This window comes from Maylandia zebra, linkage group LG11 (genome assembly GCF_041146795.1).
Source record: "Maylandia zebra isolate NMK-2024a linkage group LG11, Mzebra_GT3a, whole genome shotgun sequence".
NCBI classification, from domain to species: domain Eukaryota; kingdom Metazoa; phylum Chordata; class Actinopteri; order Cichliformes; family Cichlidae; genus Maylandia; species Maylandia zebra.
The window spans coordinates 31,108,713-31,130,644 of NC_135177.1; the positions used below are offsets into that span (position 1 = coordinate 31,108,713).

The 21,932-nt window shown below is 37.8% G+C and overlaps 1 protein-coding gene across 1 annotated transcript in view; it reads right to left on the minus strand.

Moving 5' to 3' along the window:
- Window positions 1-3,689: 3,689 nt before the first annotated feature.
- The window catches only part of si:ch211-113g11.6 (semaphorin-7A), a 41,939-nt gene continuing 23,696 nt past the window's right edge, over window positions 3,690-21,932 (minus strand). The window contains exons 9-14 of the mRNA XM_004560142.4: window positions 19,543-19,651; window positions 19,151-19,361; window positions 11,955-12,070; window positions 10,099-10,271; window positions 9,612-9,667; window positions 3,690-8,245 (exon numbers count right to left, since the gene is read on the minus strand). Coding sequence (XP_004560199.1) covers window positions 7,899-8,245; window positions 9,612-9,667; window positions 10,099-10,271; window positions 11,955-12,070; window positions 19,151-19,361; window positions 19,543-19,651 — 1,012 coding nt within the window. The 3' untranslated portion in view covers window positions 3,690-7,898. The remainder of the gene's footprint in view (window positions 8,246-9,611; window positions 9,668-10,098; window positions 10,272-11,954; window positions 12,071-19,150; window positions 19,362-19,542; window positions 19,652-21,932) is intronic.

The following is a 21,932-nucleotide window of genomic DNA, read 5'->3' on the forward strand; positions in this document are numbered from 1 at the left end:
TATAATTTATTTTGTGTAATAAACAACTGCAAGGATAGATGATTACAAATAGATGACTAATACATAAAAGTAATACATAGATGAATAATGATGATGAGTTAAGATGCGTAATCATGGGAACAAGCGGGTTTACAAACAGGAGCAGCTGATTAGCATTAGAAAAGCTGAAATAATACCTCAACTGAAGCCAATTGTACTAAATGCACTAAATGTGCACTGTTACAAGAATGTTTTTCTTTCTATTGTTTTCTATTATTTTAAGTTAAGCAGGACAGAGTTCTTTTAAAGAAAGATTTACTTATATTCTCAAAAGTTAAGCATGACAGGCTTCTGTTTAAGAAGGAGACCTGTTTTATTGTGTTAATGTTGTCATTTTGAGCTAAAAATAAATGGCTAAATGATCATTTGTTTCACATGTGTTCATATCACAAAGAATACACATCTACTTAAATCAAATTCAAGTCAAATGGTTAAAAAAATAATTTCACACACAAAAAAAGAGCTAGAAAATTCACCACACTGGGAAGGGTGAAGACAACTGGGTCGCCCGGCCCTGGCCACGAGGTGTCCCTTATTTATTTTTCAGGGAGTTGGCAACCCTAGCCACCTCCTCTATCTGCCGGTGGTACATACCGTGCAGGGGCCTGTCCTTCCATGATGGTTCCTTGCCTTCCTCCACTTTCTTGGGTTTCTGCTGCCTGAGGTATTCACTGAGCACGCTGTCAGTTAAAGGAGGAATCCAGGCAGTGAAGAAGGAACAGTGAGGATTGAGCAAGTGAGCAGGCTGGCAATGTCACCTGAGAGGAGGAAGAGTGGGGTTGTTATTTTCTTTTCCAGTGGTAAACGATCCAGAGATGGTAAGAGATAGCTGGGCAGAGACCGACTGACTAACACAATGAGTAATAATAAAACAAGTGCTAACTCAATCACTAAGCATGGAAGATTTTTACCACAAATATGGCAGCAGTGGTGAAAAATGGATGCTATGACAAATCCTTAAATACGCTGCAAACTAGTGAGCTGGGTAGCAGGTGCACCTGTTAGAAACCTTGTTGAGACTGGTATGCAGCCACACCTTCCAGGGATCTAGGAAGGTGGTAAGAACCTGCTTACTAAAAATCAGTGGAAAGAACAGGAAGAATAGAGAAGGAAAAGAGAGAAAAAGGTGGACCTCAGAAGGACTGCAGACCATGACAGACTTATGTTTTATTTAATGGCTATTTGTGGCTATTAATGACTATTGGTTTTCCTTGTTTTATGAAATTAGAGCTTTTTATGAAAATAGGTTGTCGATGGAGAAAGATTTGCATAGCGAGTTTCTGGAATAAGACAGCAATTCATATTCAAGATTCTTGATGATAGTGTCTCTTTGTTCTCAAGTGGAAAGTCTAAAAACTAATTGACCTGTGGGAAAAAGAAAGTCCCCTTTTAGCTGTGGAAGATCTCAAGTGGTTTATATTCATTTTAAAAAGAAGACCGAAGCATGAGCCAAATTATTGCTAAAATCAAAGGTGTGCCCTTAAGGCTGCCTTAAAGGGTCTTCGGTTGAGGAGACATATGCTCATTTTACTGCACACTTAGGCCCATTATCTTTTATTATTTCACATAGCTAAGCAAGAAAAATAACTTCAGGTCAAAGGGGGTTCTGCAAAGCTTTACTCCAGCATAGGCATAGACATTATTACAAAGAATTCACCAGGGAATTCCTACAAAATTTGATGGCAATCCATCCAGTAATTGCTGAGATTCACAAAGGAAATGCCACAGTGGAAAGTTAGATAATCAAAGTCAACACCATAATTCCTCCGTGGAAGATAAATGTCTGTACACAATTTTATTGCAGTCCATCCAACATTATTTCTCTCTGGATTACAATAATGAGCTGATTGATCAGCTGATTGATGATGAGTCCTTCTTGAGCCATTCTGCTGCAGGTGTGACTTAATGTGGCACAGCTGGTTTGACAGTATTGTGTTTGGTATTAAAGCTACTTTAAAGGTATTTCCAGTAGATGCCATTTATTATGCTTTTTTAATAGCTTTGTTCATTTACTGTGCTTCCTCTCCTTTTACAAGGTCACTGCTGTATGCTGACTCATTTGCTTTCATTGTAATACCTTCTGTTTTATGGTATGACTCAGACATTGCAGACATTTTCCAGAGGTTTCAGTGAGACTGATTCAGCCCTGCTTTTGCTCTCATCATACACTACCAACTGTAGTACTGTCTGCCTGTTCAGCTCACTGAGGCTGTGCTTAGTCACAGGTTTTCTGAGCCTTTTGTGAGTTTAATGGTTTGAAGTCTGTGATGATGCACATTCCAAAAGTAATCTGGATTTGTTTGTAATGGAAAGCTCAGCTTCTCTACTGACCTAATTTTTGTTTTATAGTTAGTTTTGGCCATGGGAGGGAGTTTACTGCTTATAAAAACCTTAATTTTTGCCTTTATGTACATGCTTTAGTTAGACTTACTGTTCCTTAATGATTGCAGTCTATTAGAGAATGCAGTGTTGGAGACAATTCATCGGTGGCCTTCAGTGAGAAACCTTCGGTGAACATTTTATTTTCATCTTTCAGCACTAGACATTTATTTTTTTATCCCCTTTCCCCTCAAATATTTGTAGTAGTTCAAATATGGAGTTTAAAGCTGTATAGTAATGTAAAAGTTATATATAATTACATGTACATTTATTTTTCATAAGTCAGACTCAGAGGTCTTGAAAATTAACAATGAAACGTCATTATTTATGTGTGCCTATCATGCACATGCCAAGGTGTTAATGCAGCGCAACATCGCCTCACTGTTCATTGTTTGTTTACATAATGGCCCACTGTGATGAGGAAATGAAGTTATGAGAAATCAAAACAAAGCCTCTGTGCTCTTTTCCGGCAAATACTTTACTTCCTGACTCACCTAAATACCAGCCCACACAAACAATGAAGCACTTGAGGTTTTTATGGGAGAAATGACCTGTTTCATTGCTGATTACTACTGTTTGACCTGCAGATTATTGTTTTGTTGATTTAAGGATTTTAGCTGAATGCTTTGAAGGTACATGGAAGCAACCTAATAAAATTAAACGGCATGGAAACAAAAAACAAAGAAGGAAATAAATACTATAGACTGGTTTTATGAATCCTTTAGGGCATGTCCCACCGGGAGGAGGCCCCGGGGCAGACCCAGGACACGCTGGAGAGATTATATCTCTCGGCTGGCCTGGGAACGCCTTGGTATTCCCCCGGACAAGCTGGAGGAGGTGGCTGGGGAGAGGGAGGTCTGGACCTCTTTGCTTAGGCTGCTACCCCCGCGACCCGACCTCGGATAAGCGGATGAAGATGGATGGATGGATGGATGGTTTTATGAATCCTTTAGGGCTGTAAAGCCTTTGTAATACTCTTGTCAATATGCCAAATATTGGGCAACAGATGACAAAACCTGCTTGTCTTGACAGGCAAATCCAAATGAGTGGCAACCTCTTGTGAACTGTAAAATGTGGTGTAAACAACAAGTAGATTTTGAATGAACTTGAACAAAATGCAAACATCTATCAAATAAGTAGTAATGGTAGCATAAAACAATTAAGACCTTTGTAAAAGAAATGTATAAAATATATGTAAAAATAATTATTATGCTTCCTACATCAATTATTTATATTTATACTTGTTGCTTTCGAATAAAAACAATACATCATTTATTTATACTTATATTTTATTAATGTTCACCACACATGTTCAGGGAAACACATGTCAAATATGGATTTGTTACATGAATATCTATTGTACTATAGATATCATTTATTTAAAAATACATGTTATGAGATGACGTTATGTAGACTGGCATGGCACCAATATAAATCTCTTTTTTATATAATAGAGTTTGGCATGTTACTTTTAAAATTAGATATATTAAGACACAGAATCATGGGCACACATCATGTACAGTACAGTGTACTCAAAACCCCAGAGCAGACAAAACAGCGACCCGCCTCGCTCATTTACAGCAAACAGCATGATCTAACCAAAAATGGTTTCCTGACGCAAATCAAGTGCTTGATTTGAAGGATATTAGCCTTGATCAAACTGGCTCCAATGACAGTTATGAGTGTGAAATAACCTAATTTCAGCATTTGTATGAGCATCCATATTAAAGCAAGACCTAAAATAAACTGCAGATGTCGTCTCAAGATGCTATTTGGGTTTAAATGCTGTACTACCTTCATTGTGGATATTTGAATAAAGGAAGCCTGAAGAGGGGAATCAGCTCCATTGAACAACAAATCACTAACCATATTTAACACAGCGTAACAAGGTAATCACTCCTGCTAGGTAAGTGAACCCTGTGTCCCAAATCCATACAAAAGCAAAGTTGTGAGCAGTCTAGTATACTCTAGAAAAACTAAAGGCTGAGAATGAGAGACTTAACAACCTCTCAGACTTGAACATAAAAGTGTGGTCAACAATCTCTTGACTTTTTTCTTTTTATCCTATTCTCAGATGCAATGATTATATATACTGAATTCCTATGTAGTCACAATTGTAGTCACCAGTCTATCAGAAGAAGTCATTGGTTAGGTAAGTAACTATTGTGAATGCATCTACTGCAGTACTGTATTTATTTTTGAGTTATTATGCTCGTTTAGAAACTGTTGTTACAATTTACCTAGCAAACTATGAGGAAAAATATCACTGCAGGATCAAAAGCTTGTATACAAGGTTTGCACCTGACTACAACAATACGAATAAAAGAAGAATACATTTAACAAAGTAGATTTTAACAGTAAAAGAGCTAGCAGTTACACATAAACCAGTCTTCACTAAGAAGATTAAAAAATTTTCATTCTCATAACGATTTTTCAGAAGTTTAATTTGACACTTTTCATCCACAACTTCCTCTGAAAATGATATCTGCCACCTTAGATCTTCACATTCATCTTAAAATTAACCACTTCTTCGCTCTCACAGTAACATGAACCATATGCCATGCTCTAGTAGCAATGTAATGCTACGTCAGTCTATGCTACTTGTAAAGGAAAGCAATTATCCATAAGGTAAGGTAAATTTGAGAATATAAACTGATTCTTAAGCATCAGAACAAATGACTAAAGCTTTTCTTTATCTGTTGCTTTCAGTAAGTAGATTGTATGGACAAGGGGCGCAGTGATGAAGCTTAAGATATCAGGATCATTTGGCTTGTTAGAACTGGACAGAATAGGCAATTCTTCTTAAAGTGTCCTGCAAAACAACTATCTGGATGAAATTACATCGACCCATACAGTACTTATTAGTCGAAATATAGATAAGGTTATCGAGGAAATTATTTTAACACATCTTTGTATGCCGAGTTAGTTTGATGCCAAAATTCTCTGGCAGGATAAAAGTTGTTAACAGCCTCTACTAACAGTTTACCAGGCTGGTGGCTGGTGTTATATTCCAAACCTGGTGTTAACACAGAGACACAACTAATATGCATGTTAGACCTGCAGTATATCTGTGTATGTTGTTTGGCTGAGAGGAAGACCGATGTTGTACATGTGCTCAGGGTTTGTCTGACAGGAAACATTATGCATGGTATGGAGCACGGGACTTCACAAATAAGCATAAGAGGAAGCGGTAAGTGCCAGGCGGATGAGGCTCAACACAGCTTTGTTTTTTTTCAATTGTTTTTTTTCCTTTTTAGCACAGTCAATAGGCTGCATCAGTGCAAGGCATAAAATAAGCAGATCCCTGAGCAGCAACACACAACCAAGAAAAGTGAGAAATGTAAGTCTGTCTCACAATTTTCACATTTGGGAACATGTCTGCTGGCCCTATCCCTCATGATATAAAATGAGTTCTTTAATACAGGACATGACAAGCCAGCTCTATTGTCTAATTAGCTATTAATGACATTTCTGCCACTGTGGAAAGCTCGGCATGGCTAGATTTATGTACCATTAGTGAATGATAATTCTCAGAGCTCTGGAGGACATGCTAATCCACTGCATAATTCATTACCACACAAGTCTACTTCTTTAGTCAGCTGATCAGTATTCATAAGGTTGGGCATAGTTTTGGGCACTTCAGTACCGCTCAACTGCAGCTACATTGACAAATCATTCATTTTGCATTTGGCTTTAATTTGTTTTCCTTATAATTCCACCCCAATGTTATCAGAAAAAATTAAAAGACGATGCACTAGGTGCATTTCAAGTGAGACGTTTTGTTCTAAGCCCATTGTTCTCACCCCTGGTAGTGGTTGCTGCTGTACATTAGTAAAGAATACTTTTTGAATATGTCCAATAAGCCTTTTGTTTCACAGCATACAAGTGTGGAAAAATAACAGTTGTCTTGTCTGTTTGCTCTGATGTCCCTTGGAAAGAGGTAAAGCAATCAATGGTCACATTTCACATTCTAACTATGGTATAAAAACCCAAACCATCAAGACAAATTATCACATATGTAGGCAGCAATGGTAGAAATCAGCATTTGCAGAACAATAAAATATAGAACATATATCTCACATCTAAGTACAAGCCTTTATTTCTGCTGAAAAACAACTGAATGCAACTCTGTTATGCTTTCCTTTTAGCTTCATCTGCCCCTATGATAATGTAAGTATGTCATTCTTAAAGTTGCAATACTGTAACACCTTGTTCACATCTTTACACATTGCCAGGCTGGAAGATGTTGTATTTAATGTGCAGCACATTAGCTTGACTTTAGAAGAAATAGCTCTGTTTCCAAAAACCTAATGGACACAGGAGACTAATGACCTCCAGACAGCATACCCAAAACCAGCTCAATGATGATTGTTAACATAACTTTCACACAGCTTTTAGTTATTTATGCAGCTTTGCAGAGATTAATGTCTTTACTGAATACTTATATTTAAGATTTAAGATTTTTCGGTTAAAAGCTTGTAAATTGCAGTTTGCTTTGCAGTTCTCACAAAGTAACCCTTGTATGCTAGAAACAATGTTGTGATACTTCTCACATTCTGATGTTTAGGGCATCAAAAGAAAACAAACCAAAAAATGGACAAAGCTGTGAACAAGGCGTAATAATGTCTGATAAAATCTTCTTAAAAGATGCAAGAACTGCTTTGTCAGAAGAGGAGGTGCAGAGACACAGTGATGTTCGAGGGTGAGCTCGTGCTCACCCGCCTACTTCCTGTCAAAAAGCTGACACTTCCTCCCAGCAATGCTGTTAGACTCAGCTGCACTAATTATAGCGCCAAGTCCAACTGAGTCTGCAGTATTCTGCCTCAACTGCAAAATTGTGCTTAGGAGTTATGTCCCAGAAGTGTTAAGGCTTTTGAAATCTCAATACCAGACATTTTTCTAAGTACTAATGAGCTATACCAATGTATAGCTCATTACAAGTATAACAAGATGAATGATTAGATGCAAGAGCAGTATTAAAGGTTTACACATTCACAAATAAGCACAATCAATCAATTTCAAAATAAGTAGATAAATGGTAGAAAGAAGTGGCCTGGTATTGGTGTTTTTTGCCAAACTTATAAGATATGTTTATCTTTATTTGTCAGAGAGGAAAGGTTCGCAAAGCACTTTATGGTTGAATTACGTTTAAACTTGCAAAACATGTGAGTTCATGGACACTAACTCCTAATCACTTTATTTTAAATGGCATTGTATCCGTCTTCTATTTTTGATCTGATTAAGACAGCTAAAGCTGCGGCTATTTTGTTTTATTCTAAAAAATATAGAATAAACCCCGTATTCACTGATATTTTCTGGACCCTCTCTAAAAACCGAAATAGAAAACGGCAAATTGCCGCTGTACAACGCAACTGTGCACTTTAATGCTCTGCGAACCTCATCTCTGAGCAATGGCTCCTTGTCTTTCCTGTCATTGGGAGCCAGTAAGGATGAGGAGTTAGCATTAGTTTTAGCTGCAGTTAATGAAGCCACAGGGTAGCCATGGCGAGCAGGAGTGATGGCCCCAAGGTGAAGGCAAGGGAGGCAGCCAGAAGCCTCCCATCGTTTACCAGCCTGAAGGAAATGACCTCCACCTTGAATCCGTCTTCGGTAGCCATGCAGCGAAAGACACCTTCCTTTAGGGGTGTGTCAACAACTGGCCCCAGGACACAGAAGTCTCCAGAAAAAATGCAGGGGTAGTTCTTAATGCAGTTGTCCTTTTCCCAGCGATAAGTGGCATGGAAGGAGTGCACAGGGCAAGGGAGAAAGACTGATGTGTTAGACTGCACGAATACTTCTCTAGGGGAAGTTCGACGCAGCTTCAGAGCTGTCAAGGAAGAGAGATAAGGAATTTTATACCTGAAATTCACAATTTAACATTACAGCTGTAAATGCTGAGTGAAGATCTCTCCGTGGACACCTGGTAACCGAACCCACGTAACGCTTTTTCATCTTTCATATTTCCAGCTCTGAACCTTTAGCATTGTTTTATAAATTGTTGCTGAGGCAGAATAAAAAAGCAACAACAGTAAAAAAAAATCTGACAATTGTCAAATGTTCAGGCACCCAAAAATCTGAAGTCTGCATATTCATTATGCCTCCTGTTTGTTTATAATTATTTAAAATCAAGTGCAAATTAGATTGGGAACTTTTACACAGCACAATATTATTATAATTTTGGAGCCCAAGGCTAATTCTATATTATTTCCTGTCTCTTCAAGTATTCAAAATGGACCCACAGATCATTTTTGGGCTGAGGCCTCTGGTGAGTTCATCTAATAATAACTTTGCAAAAGTTCAGTTACAGTAAGCAGAATAAAATGCGACTGGTTCAACAGAAGTAAAAACCAAAAGATCTTGAAATACACATCATATTCAAGACCAATAAGTACTGGAAAATACCAAATATAGAACTCACATTACTCACATAACATCATCCAGCTTCTGGTGGTTATCAGATTTCAATATTCACTATTTTCTAATTTTTTCTTGTTGACTTGTATAATTCCATATTCAATATTTCTTACTGTTTTCCACTACACAATTCACAGTTAAAACAATTATAATGTAACCAACTGTCCAAGAAGTCACTGAAAATGATAACAAACCCCCTCATCTGAATTTTTCAACCTACTCATAAAGATGAAGGAAGCAAGGCTGCTTTGTCTTAAGACCAGAAACTAGATCTGCATTTTGAATATTATCACTGTAAACAGCATGCCCTTTGAGGCGAGAAAGCCTGGCAGGCAGTAGCGTGCTATGAGATTTGGCACTGGTTTGCATTACTGCTGTTTCTTAGATTAATCCTGACATGAGTTTAAAGGCGTTTGCTTCTCATAATCTTTGTATACTGTTTTTCAAGAAAATAGATCAACCTCTTACTGTGTTTATAGGAAGGTCATTTGACACCAGTGGCACAACTTGGAATAAATGCAATGCTAAGGTCAGATCACTTGAGTAGATCGCTTTCTCTTGAGAGACTACAAACTGCAATCATTTTATGAGGTCATAACTGGATTTGAACTCTGAAACAGGGCAAGCTATAATATGCTAAAAAAAATCTGTCCCTTTGGGTTTTTGGAATCTGCTCAATTATATGATAATCATCTTTTTTACTGTAGCTGCTCAGAAAGGTTCCTATTTTGGTTTAATTAAGATGGAGAGAAAGTGGGAGAAAGTTGATAAAGGCTCACCAGCAGCTTCCTCGCAAACTGAGGAGTTTGAATCGTCCAAATTCTGAATGATTCCCCTGTTGGAAAATAAGACAGAGGACAAATTTCTTATTAGTGCCACAAATGGTTTATGAGCCACTGCATTGTTAAAAATTAAAACATGCAGACAAATGACTCCAAAATGTGGCAGAGGAAGGACAAAGGAGTTAAAGGTTTAAAACTCTATACAATTAACTTGTAATTTGTTTTCTAACTGAAAATAAACAACATGTATTAAACCAAGTGAAAACTTATTAATCATGTCAAACAGTGGAAGTAGCAGTAGCATGTCATGCCCCCCCGAAACTGAAGCTACTTTGTATTTGCAGCCATTTTTACTGTCAATCAAAATATATGAAATGTAATTTTTCTGCTGGAATTGATGCTGTGTTGTTAAGATTGCTAATGAAAGCCTGTTGTCTGCTCAAATAAAAACCAACAATAGCAGTAACATCACATCTAATCATACCCAGTTGAGGAATTGTACGCGGGTGGGATGGCGACGCACTTCCTCCTGGACTTGTCCCAGCCACAGTATGGATCCCGGGAAAGGATGCACTCTCTGCAGGTGTCACCATAGCGACTGCAGTCAGCCAGAGGCAGTCGCTGGACCTCCATCGCTGTAGCAACATACAGGTGTCCCTTTGGAGGATGATGCAATATAGTAGCATCAATATTAAAGCCATAAATAGCAGACAGAGCTATCTTTATACTTAAACCACTGCAAGTAGTCATCTTGATTGACAATGAAACTAATACCCAAATTAACATAATTTCATGGGACAAACTAAGGACAAATGACTATTTAATATTAACAATTTAAGCCTCAATTATATCAAATTACAATAAGATAGCAAATAGAGAATGTATTTGTAGATTAATTATGCTTAGAAAATGAAAAAAAAGGCAATTGACATGTGGGAAACTTATTCAGGGAACAATTTTAAATGAACTATTCCTCATTGTTATTATTATAGCTCTTGTTGCATAATATCCACCCAAAAAAATCCCCCATGGAAATAAAAATGCTGATGGTGGGAAGATGTCCTTGCTATCTCTAGAAGTTTTCTGCACTGCATAGCTGATGAGGTGGCACATATATATAAATGTATTCCAGTGCGTCTTTAATCATCTTGGAGAAAAGGATGATTAATTTGTTCAACATGTATTGTATTATATATATTGTTCAAGCTACATTACATACATATTTTATTATGTATACATAATAAAAAAAAGGATTGTGAGCTGCACAAAGCTTATATAATAATATAATATCCCAAATCTCTCAGTGTAATACACTCATTGACCACTTCAGTAGATACATCTATTCAACAGATTCTTAATTCAAATATCTAATTAGCCAATCACAATGGTGCCACTCCTGCCAGCTTAGAATAGAAAACTGAGGGTACATTTCACATGGACTCGCCAGAATTGGTCAATAGAAGATTGGAAAAAAATTACCTAGTCTGACGAGTCTCACTTTCTTCTGCAACATTTAAAAAGCAGGCTCATAATTTGGCATAAACTTTATGAAAGCATGTTTCCACCCTGGCTTGTAAAAATGGTCCCTGCTGGTTGGGGTTTAATGGTGTGTTGGATATTTCCTTTGCACACGTTGAGTACCTTAGTACTAACTGCATTGTTTGAATGCCACAGGCTACATGTTTATTGTTGCTAACTATGTTCATCCCTGTATGATCATAGCGTACCCATCGTCCGATGGCCATATCCAGAAGGATAATGCACAATTTTAAAAAGTTAAAAAAGTGGTTTATTGAACATGACCATGAGTTCACTGTATTCAAATGGACTCCAAAGTCACCAGATCTCAATTCAGTACAGGACATTTGCAGCTGACAAATCTGCAGCAGCTGTGTGATCATGTCAATATGGACCAAAATCTTTGAAGAATATTTTCAGTTACTTGTTGATCAAGTTAGTTCTGAAGGCAAACAGGATGCCCCGCCCACTACTCATAATGTGTAAAGTATTCACATTTACCATGATTCTCTGAAAAAACAAACAAACAAACAAACAAACAAACAAAAACCCTTAAATGCAATTTCAAAGAGAAACTAGATCCATCTTAACATACTGGGGACTGTAAATCATGTAATTTCTAAATTACTACTAGAGAGGTGTACCTAATGAAGTAGCTTGTGTGCTGTGGCAAGGATAACCAGCTCTAGTACAATTAATTTTCTTTGAATGTTTCACAGGCTGTGGCCGTTCCTAGCATAGCCCAAGCCCTAATGCATATTTATAATGACAAATGTAGCTAAAATCACATTCTACCACACAAATCAACATAATTACTCATACCTTTTGGGTATCAATAGCCATGTTTAGAACAGGGCCTTCATTGTGAAACAGAGAGTATTGAGATATGATGAAGACATCCTCACTGGTATGAAGAACTTTGAGAATTTTGCCTTGTTCTGTATAAGACAAAGGAGAAAAGAGGAAACGATTACATATGAAAAAGCCACACATTCTTTGTGGTATTTTCTTTTTCAATTTCTTTGTTAAAACTGAGTTCCAGCCCCTGTTATGCTTCTGTTGAGGTTTTATGACAGATAGGTGGTCCAAATACAAAATGGCAGATAAGAATTTCAGCTCAAAAATAGCTTTTCTTTAGTTGAACTGTGCAAAATGATTACCTGGAAAAATAACGTAATACAGGAAGTCATGTTACCAATGGTGATGTAACCTTAAATGTCTGAGTTCTATGGGCAGCAGGGGAAATCAACCCAGAGGTTTGGATTCTGAATGAATTTTGGATCGGTTTCATAACTTAGGCACTTTGTTTTGTTCTTCATAAAAATGTCACAGCTTTTAGTAACCGAGAACATTTAGTATCCCCTCTGGATACTAAATGTTCAAAAGCAAAGGATGCAGTTTCGCATTAAAAGTACATTTCTTGCAAACTGAGCTGAAACATTTTGGCCATAACACAGACTTATGGTAAATCTCAATTCATTGCCCCGGGTTTGCACAAATCAGGTTCCAAATGGTCTGTCCTTATTAATTAAACACATTACATCAACATGCATCAGTAGAACACAATGCCATTTGGCATTAATAAGGTCTTAAAAGGGCCACATGTCAACATTTTGTTTGAAGACTTGCATTATTTCAACTTTATTCTTACATATCTCATCATGCATATCTCATCCTCTATGAAACTACCACTCAGCAATCCTCATGCCAGATAGTATTCCAACATCAAAAAGAACATGGATTAAAAACAGCCAGTGGCTGTCGGAAGATTAATCCTCCAATATATAATAATAATTACTGCAAGTTTAATGAGTTCAAGAATGAGACAAGAAGTCATACTTTTAAGCAACTTTCAAATTTGAGCTTTTAGTGTGAAAATGCTTCTGCAAGCCTCGATTTATTATTGTTCTATTACTATGAGCCACCGAATTTGCTGCAAAACAACTTACTTCTACTAAACATCTGTTTTTCTCATTACTGCTGCGTACAATAACACAGAGCTCGAGTGAAAATGCACTGAATGTGTTTTTTGTATTTCATTAACTGTATCCTTGCTACTAACTGTTAGCTGCTCTCTCTTCTTTTGGATTGTCTGCATTTGTGTTTCCAACATGGAAAGGGGATTTTTATTGCTGCACAAATGAGCAAAGTCATGTTCACAGCACATCGTCCATGTAAATACTTGATCCAACTGTCACTTAGAGCGAAGGAAGTAAGCCCTATTTGGAGGATTTAGTACACCATTCTTTAGCTTTGCTAATTTATGTTGGTTAATAATGTTGCTTTGCATTCAGCTTGAGTTTGAAAACTGACAAGTCACTATTCTAGCTTTGAGCCACTTTGATTTGTACAATCAGGTTACACTACTAAACAGCCAAGTTTTTCATAATCTCTTCTGCATATTTTCCTTGTTTTTAGTTCTTTTTTTGCTGCAAACTGTTTCATAAAAATTGAAATGTAAATGTTCTACCCTCAGTGCAGTACATGCACTTCGATGGGCCTTTGTTGATGCCAGAAAACAAAACAGTTCAAACTTGTTTTATTCTTTTGTTGCATCTTTTTTTCCTCTCTCAATGTTTTTTCTCCCTACTGTGAAAATGTGATTACTGTGATACCTTATTTTTTTTCTCACATCCTCATTTCCTGAATGCTCCTTCTGTGAGGCTCTTTCTCATTTATAATTAGACAGGCAGGTTCTTGCTGCCGCTTGGACTTCCTTTGTCCTCAAACTGCCTCGTCTCTTTTTCATAAACTTCAAATCTTTTATCCCCTGTTGTCAAAGATAACATTTCATATTTTATCTAATTTATTCTTATGTGGTTCTTTAATCCCGTCAAATGCTATTTTCAGCTCCTTTATCTAAACAGTGTATATCAGCACAAAGACAGCCGCAAGATATTCTGAGGGGGAAAAGGGTGACAGTGCTGAACTCAGTGGCATCTGCTGAGTAAATCAGTTTTTTTCTTGTTATATTTAGCTTTTTCAGATGAGGTTTGCTGACACATCATACTCATTTACTGTAAATTCTTATCCCAGTACCCTTTTAAAACTTTGCAGTTATGTGCACCTATTATATAAAAGCTTTCCAGGTATGATAACGATAATTAAAATGGGCCTGTTTTTGGTAACAAGATTGAACTCTCTTCTCTCTAAGTTACAATACATTCAGTACATTCACTTCCCCAGATTGTTTTTCTAGTCAGATAGCTCATTGGTCTGTGTCTTACCTTTAAGTTACTGACACATCGTGTGCCACTGTCTTAACAGAAAATAACATAAAGTCATCTTGAAACAGATGACATTTCTTCCATCCCTCAAGGGAGATTTCTGCTATATCACCTCGATGACTGAAATGGTCCAGGCAGTTCTGCATCTTGTAGTGTTCACTATGTCACTGAGGTAAAGCAGGAAAACAAATCTTTCACTACTGTCCTTTAGCTTTGCTCCATTTCAAGTAGTCCCCTGTAACAAAGGCTAAATGCTCCACTTTTTCCACTGCCTCTCAAAGGTTGCGATCTATTTTTCCTTTGTTGCTTTTTTGGGCTATTGAACTTCAGGGGCCAATTGCAGCTCACTTTTCCTTCTCTCCCCTTTGTATACATGAATAACACTGAGTCTATATGTCTTTATAGATATCAGAATATCTCAGGAATGTTTTTCATATTGAAGAAACTTCTACGGTTTTTAGGCAGGATAAAACAAAGAGAGTTCTTTGTGAACAAATGATTCTTGGGGTAGTAATCACATCCATCATAAGCTTCCCTTGCCATAACTACAGTCTTTCTTAAACATTAACATCTTTGAATTCCCTCATTTAAAACTCATCCAAAACTGCTAACTTTTATTGTCTGCTTACATGAGCAGAAAAGGTACAGAGAGAATACTTTAAAACACTGGGCTTGGAGAGTGAAACCCGTGTTCATTCATCATTTTTCTGAATCAATTATGCAATTCGGGCATCATGGTGGAACAGTAGTTGTTGCCTCACAGCAAGAACGTCCTGGGTTCAAAACCACCAACTCTCCACGTGTTTTTGGATTAATTGGTGATTCTAAATTCCCAATAGGTGTGAATATGAGTGTGAATGATCGGGAATGATCTATCTCTCTGTGTTAGCCCTGTGACAGACTGGCAACCTGTTTAGGATGTATCCTACCTCTCGCCCTATTGGAGCTGGAATAGTTTTCAGCCCTCTTTTCCACCCTGAATTGGAGAAGTGGAAGTGTCCATCACAGAGAGAGAGAGAGACAACCATTCATTCTCACATTCACACCTTCAGCTAATTTAGAATCACTATTGGGCAGGGATAGCTCAGTAGGTAAAGTGGTCGCCCCATGATCGGAAGGTCGGCGGTTCGAATCCACTTAACGGCTACCCTGAGGTACCCCTGAGCAAGGTACCGTCCCTACACACTGCTCCCCGGGCGCCTGCTTAGTGGGCTGCCCACTGCTTCACTGAGTGAATGGGTCAAATGCAGAGAAAAACAAGTAATTTCCCCATGGGGATCAATAAAGTATCCATTATTATTATTATTATCACCAATTAACCTTACATGCATGTCTGTGGATTATGGGAGGAAGCTGGAGTACCTAGAGAGAACCCAGAAAGGCACAGGGAGAACATCGAACTCTGCACAGAAAGGTCCCAGCTGGCAGCTTAGTTTGAACTGTGAACTTTCCTGCTGTGAGGTGACAGTGATAACTGTCCCAGTGTGTCTTAAAACGGTGCTATTGAATCTTACAGTGGATTCGACAGAATTTCTTTGTGTCAGTTTTCACATTTAAACTCTGGCCTTAATGTGTTTCCTTCTAAGGTGTTAGTGTTCGTGCCTTTATTAGTTTCTTTTGCCTTGTTTTCGGTTCAGAGTGTTAGTTTTCTATCATGTTTTGTTTTAGTTCCGCTTCCTACATTTCTCTGTCTGACTTCGTGTCTATTTTCATATTGACTGAGTATTTTGTTCTTCTGTGTCTTAGATTAAGTTACAATTTTTGGTTTAGTAAACAGCTTTTGCTTGACTCCTCCACATTCTGCATTCTGGGTCTACTGTTTTACTCTCCACACAGCTATGTTGAGACAGTTTTTCTGCTGAAGGGGTTATTTGATCTCTCCTTTTACGCCTGATGCCTCAGCAACTTTCAAAGAGTCAGTTTCCCGCCACCTTAGCTTTGTTTCATTCAGATTGGGATCAGGCTGCAGCTGCCCTTGGCCAAGACTTTGACTTTTATCTTAAATGCAGCCCTGGCTCTTGGTTTCTTCTCTACATGTAGCTAAGACTGTGGGATACATTTTTTAAATTCCATCAATTAGGTTACTACTAAAACGGCATCCAAATCCACACACAGGAGCTAGAGACAACATTTTGTCTATTCCAAGTAATTTTCGTCCTTGTGAAAACCCAGCACCTACTGTACATTATCAAACTCAACCCCTGGCTGAGATTTGGGTACATTATCTATACCACTCTAGCACTACAATAACTCTGCTGTATGAAAGCAGATTTGCAGCAGCTTGCAGAAAATATCCTGTTACAGTTATTGAAGTAGCCAGTTATTATATGCATAAATTTTGTTGAAATATTTGTTGGCTAGAGATCAAAAGACTAAGAAACTCACTCTGTCAAAAACTGTTGTGTTTTGTCAGTTTATATCTTATAGTGTAGTCCCACTGAGACTAGTTACATGGGTTTAAAAAGCAAAATATACAGTGCACTATTTAGCTAATTAGGAGTTGGGCACCACCCTGTCAGCTTGTTCTAGGTCAACATGTTAAAGGGAGTTCAATTAGCCTTCAAATACATCACTTTGGCAAAGAGCTGTGACTAGAATAAACAAGAGGTTGGTGCAGAAATTAGATGAGAGGAAGTTGAGTAAGTGATGTTTTCCACTTCCATAGAAACTGCCATCAAATTGGTGTTTTGCATAACAGCAACAAGAGTCTTGTCGTTCTACTTGAGCCTTTAAGTGTGAGTGGGAGTGCTAAATCCCTCCCTCTCTTCACTTTAATTCCCATGGTCTTTTAAACCCTAATTTTTGTTTCTGACCTATTGCCAACAACCTAACTGGTTGTTATTTTGTTGCTGTTGTTGCAATGTTTTCTTTTGATTGCTTCTGTACAATTTCTCTTTGTATAATTAAAAAAAACAAAAAACAAAAACTTTTCATCAGACGATCCTTTTTCTAAATACTTTAGCATATGTCTGTGTTCTCAGTCATGTCATTTTAGATTGAATCAAAGTGGTTGTTTGGTCTGCTTTGGACTTTGAATTGCAGCATTCTTATCAAACTAAATGAATTTGTCCAAACAATAGCAAATACAACATAACAGATTTAAAGCAAACTAACAAAGTGTACAACAAAGTGTAAATGCCAGCTTCAGCTGGTCTTCCGCTCACTCCTTACTGAGAGTAATTATATTGAACATTGCAGCACTCGTGGTGTTTTTTGTCCTGCCTACTAATTATTGCTTTGCTTTTCTTTTTGTTTTTTAAGCTCAGCTTTGTAAGATATTTTTAATTTAAATGATTTTTTCATTTAAGAAGAACTTTGCACATAATTAAATTAAAGCAAGGTAAATGAGGCAGAATAAGTTAAATAAGTCTTACCAGGGTTTTTACCAAGAAAGACTAATGTCTGAAGAAAATGCCTCTCTATGATTCCATTGTCTGTGGTTTCGAGGTGGACATGCGCTCATCACTTGTACCCCTTTTATTAAATTAAGACTGTAACAATGCAACTACCCAACTATGCATGAGCTGCCTGTCTTCTTCACTCACTAAAGACTGAATTATTTTAAGAAGGCAGCTTCTCACCATCATTTACACAGATACAAGAGCATGTATGAAATAATTTATGCAGACTGATGAGCTTGACGGGATACACAGAATGAATATTTATCCAGCACTCTGAGGTGGAGGTGATGCAATATTAAACAGAAGGGAAAATGAACGCTCTTAAACGACAATTCAGAAGTGATCACAAAGGGAATCTGAAAATTGTAAAAGCTGAACTGTAACATATAACCTGTGTTGTAATGGATAACACAAGCTCTGTTCTGCATGCCAATTACTGTCCCTGAAAGTAAAAACAAGAAACAGGAAATATTTTGTCAGTAGGAAACAGCAGTACAATGTGTTCCCACAGCCTCAGATACCAGTGTGACTCAAACTGCTCTACTTTCTTTTTAGGCCACCATAGAGACCCATTGCTGCTCATAGCTCACCATCCTTTCCCTCCTATTACTGGCACAGTTTGTAGAGCTCATAGTGAGAGGAAATCAATCTGCCTTTTTTAATACCACCAGAAAAGCTTTATGAATGACAAGCACATATACACTGCAGCAGTCACAATTTGCACTTTGAAAGATGACACTCACTCATCTTTGGTGAACTTGAGTGGTGAGACACTCATGGACACACGAGCATATGACTTGTGATGGTTGCCATAGTGATCTCCCTTAGGCACAACACAATTTTTCCAGTAACTGCTATGGGAAGCAGCAGCTCAGAATTGCTGCTTTGATCAAATAGAAATAGTCTTGTGAAGGCTATGGATTGTTTGACTAGATTTTGAGAAGAAAATATTTTGACAGTTTGTCAGTTTTTCACATTTAATATTCACAGCTTGTATTGAGAATTTAAGAATATCTTAGCGGTAATTTTTTTTAAATCATATTTTAGTCTGTGTTTGTTTTTCGTTTCTAATCTAGTGTTGCATGTTGAACCGGGACAGTAGAGAGTGGCTAATATGCAAATGCTGCTCATCAGAAGCAGTATTTGAAGTGAAGCGCAGAATATTATATTGTAAAGAAAAACAATTCTTAAGGAAAGGACTGCAGAGGTAAATGTAAATACTACTGATGTGGGGACAGTGCAGCTAAAGAACAGAAAATAGCTACTCATTAGTTGCTTTCAGATAGCTAACAAAACCCTTTAGCATGACAAGAGACATTGTAAGCTAACAACACACATAACAACACACAAGCACATGTGCTTGTACATAAACACACACTCAGACACACACCTGTTCCAAGGTAAAGAACGCTGTAGTGTTCATCGTTAACTGCCCGTACGATGTCCGCCACTGTATGTGTGATTTGGTCATCTGAGGGCAGGTCAAGTGGAGCCACACCAACAGGCCGGATCACATCCTCAATTTCTGGGTGGTATCTCATCACCCCAAGAGTTTTCACATTGTTTTGATTCTCCGCTGCTCCGGGGGTTTTGCGGAGACACTAAGGGAAAAAGTGACGAACTCTATTCCGATGGACTCCAAATAATTTATTTTGTATTGAGTCATTCCTTTATAAATAACACCTGAATTATATTTAAAAATATGAATTAACTCATTACATTTTTTGCACTGGGCTTTAATTAAAAAAATAGCAGGATTGATGGTTGTTAGGTTTTACTTACAGTCCCAGGGCGTGTGCCAGTGAGTTGACCGCTGTAGCCCTTCAGCTTAGATGTGGAGAAGGCCTGTTCAGTATCTTCAATGGAGTAGGCACAGATCACTGTTCTGCCCCTGAACAAAAGCAAGGAAGGAGTAATTACAACCACAATAAAGGCATGGAAAATGGCTTTTAAGTAGAAGACAAGAAGTTTGAGTCTGTGTCTGAGGTCAATGTATTATAGATACAACATTTCAAGTAATTATATTAATTGTACAAAGACTTAAAATTGCTACAGTTTATGTTTTCCGACTTTTCTCCTTTGTCTCCTTTGTCTTCAGTGAATCCACATTCACTGAATTTGATAATATTTGTCACTACCACATAGTCAGTAACTGCTCCCCTATAATACCTTCCAACTCTAACTCTTTTGTTTTAAATATTGCTGTAAGTGAGCTTTAATCACGGCTATACAAATATACACACATTCAGCGCAGACTTGGGTTGAGCTTAAACTTAAGTTTGTGTTTGTTACCAAATTATTGTGTTGATGTTGTAATTAAACCTGGAACAAAAGAGGGTATTTGTGTTTGCACCTAGCTCATGGCTGTACAGGGAGTGCAGAATTATTAGGCAAGTTGTATTTTTGAGGAATAATTTTATTATTGAACAACAACCATGTTCACAATGAACCCAAAAAACTCATTAATATCAAAGCTGAATGTTTTTGGAAGTAGTTTTTAGTTTGTTTTTAGTTTTAGCTATTTTAGGGGGATATCTGTGTGTGCAGGTGACTATTACTGTGCATAATTATTAGGCAACTTAACAAAAAACAAATATATACCCATTTCAATTATTTATTTTTACCAGTGAAACCAATATAACATCTCCACATTCACAAATATACATTTCTGACATTCAAAAACAAAACAAAAACAAATCAGCGACCAACATAGCCACCTTTCTTTGCAAGGACACTCAAAAGCCTGCCATCCATGGATTCTGTCAGTGTTTTGATCTGTTCACCATCAACATTGCGTGCAGCAGCAACCACAGCCTCCCAGACACTGTTCAGAGAGGTGTACTGTTTTCCCTCCTTGTAAATCTCACATTTGATGATGGACCACAGGTTCTCAATGGGGTTCAGATCAGGTGAACAAGGTGGCCATGTCATTAGTTTTTCTTCTTTTATACCCTTTCTTGCCAGCCACGCTGTGGAGTACTTGGACGCGTGTGATGGAGCATTGTCCTGCATGGAAATCGTGTTTTTCTTGAAGGATGCAGACTTCTTCCTGTACCACTGCTTGAAGAAGGTGTCTTCCAGAAACTGGCAGTAGGACTGGGAGTTGAGCTTGACTCCATCCTCAACCTGAAAAGGCCCCACAAGCTCATCTTTGATGATACCAGCCCAAACCAGTACTCCACCTCCACCTTGCTGGCGTCTGAGTCGGACTGGAGCTCTCTGCCCTTTACCAATCCAGCCACGGGCCCATCCATCTGGCCCATCAAGACTCACTCTCATTTCATCAGTCCATAAAACCTTAGAAAAACCAGTCCTGAGATATTTCTTGGCCCAGTCTTGACATTTCAGCTTGTGTGTCTTGTTCAGTGGTGGTCGTCTTTCAGCCTTTCTTACCTTGGCCATGTCTCTGAGTATTGCACACCTTGTGCTTTTGGGCACTCCAGTGATGTTGCAGCTCTGAAATATGGCCAAACTGGTGGCAAGTGGCATCTTGGCAGCTGCACGCTTGACTTTTCTCAGTTCATGGGCAGTTATTTTGCGCCTTGGTTTTTCCACACGCTTCTTGCGACCCTGTTGACTATTTTGAATGAAACGCTTGATTGTTCGATGATCACGCTTCAGAAGATTTGCAATTTTGAGACTGCTGCATCCCTCTGCAAGTTATCTCACTATTTTTGACTTTTCTGAGCCTGCCAAGTCCTTCTTTTGACCCATTTTGCCAAAGGAAAGGAAGTTGCCTAATAATTATGCACACCTAATATAGGGTGTTGATGTCATTAGACCACACCCCTTCTCATTACAGAGATACACATCACCTAATATGCTTAATTGGTAGTAGGCTTTCGAGCCTATACAGCTTGGAGTAAGACAACATGCATGAAGAGGATGATGTGGACAAAATACTCATTTGCCTAATAATTCTGCACTCCCTGTATAGATCGGTTGTTCAGTATTATAGCCCAATCCTCACAAAGAGCTTTGTATTTCATTAGAGTGTTTAATCTAATACAGGGCATTTGTCAATTAACGATTTGATTAAATGCTTATCACATTTACACTGAGCAAGCCTATACAACTACACTTTTTATAATTAAGGTTGTAAAATGTCTATAATACTGTAAATAAGGGCAGTCACTATATATTGTTCATGTTTAGCTGATATATGGATCCAT